This window comes from Cydia amplana, chromosome 18 (genome assembly GCF_948474715.1).
Source record: "Cydia amplana chromosome 18, ilCydAmpl1.1, whole genome shotgun sequence".
In the NCBI taxonomy this organism is placed as follows: Eukaryota; Metazoa; Arthropoda; class Insecta; order Lepidoptera; family Tortricidae; genus Cydia; species Cydia amplana.
The window spans coordinates 11,693,530-11,703,527 of NC_086086.1; the positions used below are offsets into that span (position 1 = coordinate 11,693,530).

At 39.2% G+C, this 9,998-nt stretch overlaps 2 protein-coding genes across 2 annotated transcripts; both read left to right on the forward strand.

Moving 5' to 3' along the window:
* Positions 1-224: 224 nt before the first annotated feature.
* LOC134656610 (uncharacterized) lies at positions 225-4,981 on the forward strand. Its single transcript, XM_063512166.1, has 2 exons — positions 225-1,188; positions 4,836-4,981. The coding sequence occupies exons 1-2, from the start codon at positions 225-227 to the stop codon at positions 4,979-4,981; spliced, it is 1,110 nt and encodes a 369-aa protein (XP_063368236.1).
* A 1,836-nt stretch (positions 4,982-6,817) lies between these two features.
* Positions 6,818-8,679, forward strand: LOC134656437 (uncharacterized). Its single transcript, XM_063511970.1, has 2 exons — positions 6,818-6,846; positions 7,675-8,679. Exon 2 carries the CDS (start codon positions 7,683-7,685, stop codon positions 8,673-8,675), a length of 993 nt encoding a protein of 330 aa, XP_063368040.1. The 5' UTR covers positions 6,818-6,846; positions 7,675-7,682; the 3' UTR covers positions 8,676-8,679.
* The last annotated feature ends 1,319 nt before the right edge of the window (positions 8,680-9,998 follow it).

Consider the following 9,998-nt stretch of genomic DNA (forward strand, 5'->3'; position numbering starts at 1 on the left):
TAACATTTCAAGGCGGTTATAATCTGCTTTTACTACGAGGTAGTTATCCTAATTTGTGGTTTGCCACTCAATGGTATTGTATTCTTGAGACTCTTCGAGTAAACTAGCTCAGTTCAAATTATTTAAAATATACATACATAATGTATGTACCTACATCACTATTATCACAGTCTGTTTCTTTCATAATTTGTTATTTTCATCGTTTGCAGCAGCAGCAGAGCAGGATGACCGCGTGGTTTTTGAGTGTGGCGTGTTGCCTGCTGGCGTCCCGCGTGTCGGCCGCGCCCGCCTCCGCGTTTGCCACCGCTAGCTCCAACGACGAAGTGCTATCTCAGTCCACCCTGCTCCACACCGCGGATCATGACGTCACGAGTCTCGGGGTGCTTTTCGGAGAAGGTGAAGAAGTTGTGTTCTTTATAGAATCAGACGTTAAAGAACGAGGAGAGAGAGTTGACTACGGCCTATACGCGTTGACTAAAGACCCCAAATCTAAACGTATGGTCTCAACTAAACTCTTGGACAGCGCCCGAGACATCGCTGTAGCTTCTTTAACCAATGCTGCGTATTTCGCCGCCAAAGACGGAATATACGTTTACGATAAAAAGAAAAACTCAGCGGAAAAATACGGGTCGGTCAGTGACGATGTGATCTCGATCGCGGCCGAAAACGGTACCGGAGTGCTGTACTACGTGAACAAGCAGCATCAACTCTATAAGGTTAGCGAGGGACAGAAGCCTACAATCATTGATGCGGTCAAGAACGCCGAGCAGTTCACGCTTGACAAAAAGGGTCACCTGTACTTTTATACGACCGACAAAAAGTTCTACGTGTACGACGGACAGAGCGTGAAACCAGTTGAAGGCATCCCTAGCAATTTGAACAAAGTGTGGTTCGTGAGGACCCCGCTGTTTGTGGAAGACTATTGTTTAGTGAACGGGGAAGATGAGTATTACCAGATATGGGGGAACGCGACCGCGGTGGGCGCGGGCAGCAGCCGCGGGTCGTTCGCCGTCAGCGCCCTGTCGGTCGACACCGGTTTCTTAGCGTACTTCGCGACCGACAGGAAGATCTACGAGTTCAACGTCTTAGCGAAAGTTGTAGCAGGCATCATGGATGAACTGTCCAAAGGTTTAAAACCAATGCTGGAGAATATCCGGCCATCGTTTTCAGGCGACATTAACACATTCGGTGCGGCAGCGCAAAACCCAAACTTACTGCCAGTGCGTTACGAGTCATATACTTCCCGTATTGAGAAAGCCAAATTTGCGGCACGACCTACATTTTCCCGTACCATGTCCAGACTTTAAAGGTCCCTACAGACCTGGAATGTTATCGTTTTGAACTAAAAGTAATTCTGATCAATAGACTATACTTGTGTATATACAGCTGCCGTCGCCCGCGGATCTGAATAAAATGCCAAAAGATATAGGCATTTTTAAAAACCCTTAATTTTACGGGAATATACTTCCCTTGCCGCACAGGCCGTATATAACACTAGTGATGGGATACTAAAGAATCGACTAAATATTTATTATCGTCATCATGTCTGTACGTGTTCAAAATAAATATTATTCATCCTCATATAATTATAAAAAAGGATCGGACATTTACAGTAGGTAATTTTTAATATAGATGTCATAGTCTTGAATTGTCGCATTAATAAAATGTCGTATCGACGCGGAAACGTGAACAATGCGCAGCACTATGACCAATTTGAGCGCTGCGTACTCACCTTTCGGTGCGGTACGGGGTGATGGAGTACGGACAAATAGTACCCGTGCCGCGCTATAAAAAAAAATACCTTTCAGCGCGTTACGCAAAAATACTTCCCGTACATTTTTTCTTTTGAAATAGGACATACTTGAAGTAAGAATATCGGGAGTATAGTCATATTTTTCTTACTCACACGAGAATGCAAGACACATTGCAACATTGCAATGTTATATAAATCTATTTATAATAATATGGTTGACATTGTAAATAGCATAGTAAATATTATGATGGTAAGAGAATCCACATTGAATTGACGTGTAAAATTTGTACAATTTTATCAATAAATGTATCTTATCTTATCTTATCTTATCTTAGAACATAGAAAAACCACCGCCGCACTGGTGGTAAGACAAGCGCAGATAGCTGCCGCACCGGCACCGGCGGAAAGTCAAATACGGCCAAATGCTTCCCGTAACGCTGCGAATACTTCATTTTGTTTAAGGTAAACGTACTGGTGCTCGACGCGGTCCCAGTACATGTCATCTTGAAACTTAAGTCATTGTCAATAGAGGTGACAGCAGGGTGCCATCTATTGGGCATTAGCATGTCGAGCACAAGTACCTTACTACCGAGCTATCCTTCTGTTGCCCGAGGAGTTACTTTATTACAGTGTTCACTTTTTGTAAGTGTACCTTTATGATTACATACGTTCCTTTACATTATTTCAATACTAAACGACCGTAGCTTACATTTCTTGACAAAATCTTGTTCTTTTAAGTAACGACTTTTATATGTGATAAAAAATAAACCTAATGTATTTAATTTTGGGTTGGCCCTGAGTTGTTTGATAATAAATAAAATATTGTATTCAAAACATTTTATCATTGTCGTGACTAATGCTTGTTGCCTTAAATTACCTAATGAGAATTTTGACATTTTGTTCTATAAGTAAATAAGTAGAGGAGAGGAGGATAAGTGATTCCCGGAATAACCGTTAGATATTTACGACCTACTCGGGGTCGACAAACGTGTAAATATTTGGGGACAGATAAACTTAGCCCCAAACTAACGAAAGCTTGTAGCATGGGTACGTACTAGGTGGCGATATACATGTTTATATTGATAAATACATAGGTATTTACATATAAAACATCCATAACTCAGGAACGAATATTTGTGATAAACACACAAATAAAGCCGCCACCGGGATTCGAACCCGCGACCTCCTGCTTCGAAGAACTACTTACTAGGCTAGGCTAGGAGGCCGTTAACCCTTTAACCATTTGACATTTCTTTCTAGTCATTAGATTTCGAACCATAATTCTTATAGTAGAGATGCGTTTTCGCTCTAAGTATGTTGCCACTGCGGACTAAAGGGTTCATCAATTTTAAAGGGTTAGGTCAACCACATTAGAAAGGAAATTATCGGTGTTAGGAATGTAAAACAGCTAGTAAACGTTGATTTAGCTGGCTGAGTGAGAGCACTCTCCCTCTCTCTCTGGCTCTTTAAGACACCCATACAATTAACTCTTAGAGAAGAGTTAATTGTTTGGGTGTCTTAAAGAGCCGCTTATTGCCGATCTTTGGCCCATCGGCGGAAAGTCGCCAGTCTGTCGGTGTTCTACAGATTGCACTTCGGGGAGTGTGCTCAAGAGCTACACGAGCTTATTCCACCGTCCCCATTCTACCATCGGACTTTTAGACGCACGGCCGGTTTCCATCCTTACCTGGTAGATATTCCACGAATCCGCACGAAGCGCTTTGCTTCCTCTTTCCTTATGCGCACTGCCAAGGAATGGAATTCCTTGCCGGCGTCTATATTTCCGAGCTCATATAACCCGGCAACCTTCAAATCAAGGGTGAACAGGCACCTTCTGGGCAGACTCGCTCCATCGTAGGCCACGTCTTCGCCCCGGCTAGTCTGTGGCCATGAGTATACCCATTTATAATAAAAAAAAAAAAAAAATCCCTTCCCTAGTGGACTCCATTACAGAGAAATGGATGACAGGAAGATTGCAGCGTAACATGATAAGGATGACTCACGCTAGACCGGGCCGGACCCAGGCCGAGGCGTTCGACGTCCGAAATGTCATTTTCTATGACGGCTGATCGGTGATCACGTGATGCTTTCCATAGTAATAAACGAAGCGCCGGAAGCTCCGGCCCGGTCCCGGCCTGGTCTAGCGTGAGTCATCCTTAATGCAATTACTTACAGATAGCGGTTTGGTCGTTAGTCTCTATGTAAACAATAAACATGCACTTCTAATCTATTAATTAGGTAAGTATAAATAGTTGTCTCGAACTTTCTCAAAACGCAGTATTTTGGGTCAACAGTATTTTGGGCAAAGAGCTGGCAGCTTTCTCGCTCAACGCATTTAGCCTAGCTGTCCAGCGAGGAAATATTGCCAGCGTCTTCGGTACTACGCCGCAGGGGCTATTTATATATAGGTTGAACGTCTGGGGAAAAATCGTAAAATACGTGATGAAAGAAATTGCCAAAGTTTTCGGAGATCTCCGTACAACTATACATCTCTTTCGAGTGGTGATCCCAATTGAGTAAAACGTTTACGTTGTTTATGTAATTACCTATCCTTTTGTTGTCTGTTTTTTTACCGTGTTTACTTTTTGTACATATACATAAGTGTGAAAAGTGTGTATTACTTTAGGTACATTCATTTGTAAAACCAAAGGCCCATAACATTTGTTGACAAATTCTTGTTCTTTTAAGTAAAGATCTCACTTACGTGATCATAATATATTAAATTTCGGATTAATCAAATCTTTTTCTTTTTAGTAAACCTACCAACCAAAAATTTTTTCTACCTAAAAACTTCTATTGTTATTTTCTACTCCTTAGTACCTATCCCCAAGTGGAAACCTTGGCTTCAAAGGTGTCTTCTATTTCTATGGCTCTCTTGGATTACAAGGCATGTTAAATTTTAAGATTACCAATTTTTTAATCTAGGTATTTAATAATAAGCTAAAGTCAGCGGCAAGTCACCGCCTGCCTCGATAACGTGTGTTAGCATTGTTATGGCAGATGCCCGGACCTCTTTACAATAGCCCAATCTTAAGCTCCAGCCAAACTCAGCCCTGAACTCTTTCCATTTTTGTTACAATAGCCCCAATGCCTGCTGAGACCGGTTCACGGGTATCTATTGATGTACCCGTGAATGGGAGCCAGCAGGCGTTCTGCGCTGTTGGCTTCGGCCCCACGCACGCCTCGCCTCCCAAAGATCCGGGACCCCATGGTCCTGAGATATGGTAAGACCTAAAGTCTACATTTTCGGCAACTTAATTGTAATGCTCCATTTCCTACGCTATCAATACGTTCAAGGGTCAACACGAACTAGTGACAAGGAGGCTAATTAGAACGTACATTCTGATATCGAAATGATGTCATTTTGTTATCATTCGCGCGTGCATTTCGCTCTTACTTGTTCGTACATGCACTGACGCAAGCGAGACGTAAGGGCAGTAAATAAAAAATATTACCCTCAAGTTTCCTGGTAATGATAAGTAGGTATACCTACTCGGTGGTATTTATTCCAGATAAATGATGCATATTAGCATTGTTTGATATAGATAGATGGCCACAATTTGTAAAAGTATTGAATCATATTTGGGATAATCCACAAGTTTTTTTTCACTAGGTACTTATAATGACTCGCAACGGTTAAGGGTGCTAAAGTAAAATTGTAGTTTTATATTGAATTGTTACACATTTTTACAAGGGTCAATGCCCAAAATCGCACAGAAACTAAATTATATTTGCAAGGGCAGACTTAAACCAAAACCTTAAAATAGGTATTATTGTTGGCTGGATAAAAAAAACCGAAACCATGTCTAATTTTCATTAATTTTCAATTGTATCGTTACCCTGCATACCACACAAATATAATTTTCACCTCAGCAGCTCGGACAAGGGTATTTTGCTTCTTAAAAACATTTTGCTCACTGAGTGAGACAAAATGACATTCAAGTGACCTTTATAGTCAAATGTCATTTCAACATGCGGGGTCTAATACAAGTTCGAAATACTTGGGTTCTATTATCTCTGTCCCTTTCACACTGTTAGCAAAAAAAAACAGACAAAAAAAAGTTAAAACGACATTCAACGGTATATTCACGGTTTATAATAGACCCCCGAAAAACTTCAGACCGCATCGTTCCAAACCACATACGAGTATTTCTTAATAATTAATTAATAAACATAAAGTTTTAAGATTAGATTAAAACTGATAAAATACTATATTTTAGGTATTTTATTGTACAATTAAAATAATAAACTCAAAAAATACACAAGACCATCACGCAAAATTAATTATTTTACTTTTAAGAATTTCTACCATAGTTGACAAATAGTACGTATCCGCAATTCGGACCGTATCTTACAAAGGTGTCGATTGAAGTGTCAGTTGATGTTCGTTATTTCCATATTATTTTACTGAAATTTATTATTACGTTTTGTTTTTGTGTTCGATTGCGGTAATTAAATTTAATTGTTTGTATATCTTAAGAAAACATTAGTGCAGGTATTAAATGATGAAGAAGGATTGCATTTTTCAAGTTGTCTAATAGGTATGTTCTCACTGCTCCGGTGAAAAATGTTGTGTACTACACGAGATCAAAGTTATTTACATCTCGTGCGCTTTTGAGTCCCTTACTACGCTCAAGATTCTAAATTAGATTCACTCGCTACGCTCGTGAATCTATTATAGAATCTTTCGCTTGCACGCGACTCAAAATAAGCAGTCGAAGTAATATCAAACTTTGATTTCTTGTTGTACAAATAGGTAACTATTTAGTATAAAATTGCACTTGATATAGCTGAAAACTTTGACTAGGATTTTTTTTTAAATAATTGATAATTTCAGAGTTATTAAGGTAAATTGTAAAGTGATCGTCAAGTCTTGTCAGAAAATCTAGGTAAGTAGGTATAAGACAGATAAATACAACTGCAGATAACGACAATGTCTAGTTTTCTATCTACCCGAGACGAGAGTACACACGTCTGTTCAAGTGCAGTGATCCATCTTCACACAGTTAGTATACATTTTTCAGAATAAATTTTCTTTAAAACGCAGTTTTTCAGTGCGTTCGATCCAGGATTGGTGGTATTCTAATCATTAGGTATGCATTCAGTACTAAATTATTTTATTAAAATAGGGTAAAATTTATCTGCATATGTAGGAAACTCTTATATAAAAAAAAATATTTTGATTGGAGTTGCTCAGAAATATATGCCATATCAGTCAGTTCTTTAAAGTAACTATCACGTCATACGTCATAAAAAATGTGTTTTAAATTTTCCTATATTTTTAGAAAATAGGCGTGGTTGGCTGTATTTTTTGTGAAACGTGTAGGTAACGTTTAATGTTCGTTTAACGTTGTGTTAGTGTGTGTGATTAGTCTTGATTTGACGGTGATTCCATTTCATATTTTCTAACGATATACCTATAGCTATGTTACTATGTACACACAATAAATACATGCCGGTAAATCAAACTATCTACGAGTAGCATCCCATACTGTAAAAGGTCACGAAGTGACGATAACCCACGTAAGTGTATCAACAACTTAGTGTCCAAGTTTAACTTGTAGTAACCAGTAAATGCTTTTTCCTTGGCTCGAATTATTTATCTTTAAATAGATATGTGGCATTTGATGCATTGTCTTAATACTAGTACAAATTACCTCCATTAAAAGAATCATGATTAAATGAAACAGAGTTGTTTTTGTTTTGTTCTATTTAATTTTTTTAAACAAAACATTCTCTATTTTCTAATACCGTAATTAAAATTTGCCTGACAATCTTTTTTGTATGGTGAGCTGCTAGACAGTCATCTTAATATTATACACCTATGTGTTGTATAGTCGGTTGACCTCTTCCAAGTTTTTGCCAGATAGCTTTTTGTTACCTACACTGGAGTTAAAAGTTAAGTTTTTGTGTCATTCCAGAAAGCAGTATGATAGTGAAGGTGTTGAGTGTGGCGTGTTGCCTGCTGGCAGCCGACGTGTGGGCCGCGCCCGCCAGCCCCAACACACCTGCTATCACAATCGGTACCATCACCAATGACATCATCTCCCAGTCCACCCTTCTCCACACCGCGAACCACGACGTCACGTGCCTCGGAGTTCTGTTTGGAGAAGATAAAGAAATCGAAGACAAAGTTGTGTTCTTTATAGAGTCAGATGTTAACAAACAAGGAGAGAGAGTCGACTACGGCTTATATGCGTTAACTAATGACCCCGAACGTTCTAACCATACGGTTTCAACTAAACTATTGGATAACGCCAGGGATATCGCTGTAGCCTCCTTAACGGAAACGGTGTATTTCGCCACCAAAGACGGGATATACGTTTACAATAAGAAGAAAAATTCAGCAGAAAAGTTCGGATCCGTCAGTGACGAAGTGATCTCGATCGCGGCAGAGAATTCTACCGGAGTGCTTTACTACGTGAACAAGCAGCATCAGCTCTACAAGGTGACCGAAAGAGGACAGAAGGCTACTATCGTTGACGAAGTTAAAAACGCGGAGCAGATCACCGTCGACTACAAGGGGCACCTGTATTATTATACTGTCGATAAAAAGTTCTACGTGTACGACGGCCAAAACGCAAAACTAGTTGAGGGTATCCCTAGTAATCGGAATAAAGTATCGCTCTTGAGGACTATGGTACTGGCGGGGGACTACGGTTTAGTGATCATGGACGGCGAGTACTTCACGATATACGGAGCGAACGCGTCTGGGCAAGCCGCGAGCCGGGGCGGCGGTTCCTTCGTCACAAGCGCAGTGTCATTCGAAACCGGCCTTGTCATGTACTTTTCCGTTGACAGCAAGATCTACGAACTTAACATTATTGAGAAAGTTGTCAAAGTCGTGATAGAAGGACTGTCCAGAGGACTTAAAACATTTATGGAGGAAATGCGAAATGCGTTTAATTCGTTTGATTTTTAGGACATCTGAATTACGTGACCTATCGTCGTCTTAATACTCTGTGACGACGCTTCCCTGATCTAATATATGATGTACACGATATATTTAACAAGAGTTTTGAAAAAAGAAGTTTTGGCATATGGTACATAGCAGAAAAATCGCTAGGTATTGCACATTACATTAGAATATGGTAATTTGTCGTCTCCCGTGTGAAACTAGCAGCAACGTTAGGAGGATGATGATGAGTAATTTAAAGACTTGAAAGGCAAATGCTTGATAGCATAACGCCGCGATGCTCGTCAACAAATCGTCTGGTCCGTGGAATGGGGTTATTTTGAATCCTGGGTTTACTTTGATAAAAACTTTAGTTCGTGTTCAAACTCGAATATTACGCTTTCTGAACGCACCCTGTGGATTGTTTTTTTACGGTTGGCAAGATTGAACGTCACTGTCAGTTAGTGATTTGTGTCCGTGGGATCAAGCATGTCGATCGATGGGAAAATAAAATAAAATATGCAAGTATCAGTTTTGTGTACTTTTAATAGCCTGTATAACTTCTAATGTACAACGTTCTCTATAGCAAATACATAAATTTGAAGTAATCCATTGAATCAGGCATGTATCGGCCTATAACATCGATTCTTGTTGCAAATCATAATCATGGCGGCCATTTTAGTATCTCGGTTTTTGTGGCATGGGGTGTCATTGATCGCCTATAAGGGTTTACTTTGACGACATATAGTTTTTTTAGATTAAGTATTTAGATATTGAAGGTTTTTTAACTGATTTATGTATTATTGTTTTAGAATAATGCTTGAGCATATAGGAACTACTCTGAAAAAGTTTTAAACCGGGCTGTAACAGAAGTGGTCGAAGGCGGGCCGTCGATACGCCAAACATCCGTACATCATCGTATTGTTATTACATATTGTTAATAAATTTTGATAGGTTTTTATTGTTCAATTATGCTTCTTACCTTAAATAAGTAAAATATGAGACTGTTTTACAATAAAGTTGATTTTTTCTAAGCTAACCTTTTTTATCTTTGTCAAAGTAACCCCAAAGGCAATAAAATCCTTATAAATTCTAAACCTGCGAACGGATTTTTTTGTATAATGTGTTGAAGTTTTAGTCCCTATAGGGGTTACTATCGAATTCCGTTGAAAAAAAGGGGGGGTATCAAAGTAACCCCAAATTAAGTTTAAAGTTGATCACCACTTTAGAATTTTTTTTCTAAGGACACATTAGTATTTAAAAAAATATTATTGGTGAAATCGATAGAGGAGCAAAAACCAATATTGTCATTTTTTAAATTTATTTTTAGATTCCATATTCGGGGAGATA

Coding starts and splice junctions, on each gene's coding strand:
- LOC134656610 (XM_063512166.1), top strand. CDS start 225: ATGACCGCGTGGTTTTTGAGTGTGGCGTGTTGCCTGCTGGCGTCCCGC. Junction 1,189..4,835: donor AGGCGACATTAACACATTCG/GTGCGGCAGCGC, acceptor TTGTTACAATAG/CCCCAATGCCTGCTGAGACC.
- LOC134656437 (XM_063511970.1), top strand. CDS start 7,683: ATGATAGTGAAGGTGTTGAGTGTGGCGTGTTGCCTGCTGGCAGCCGAC.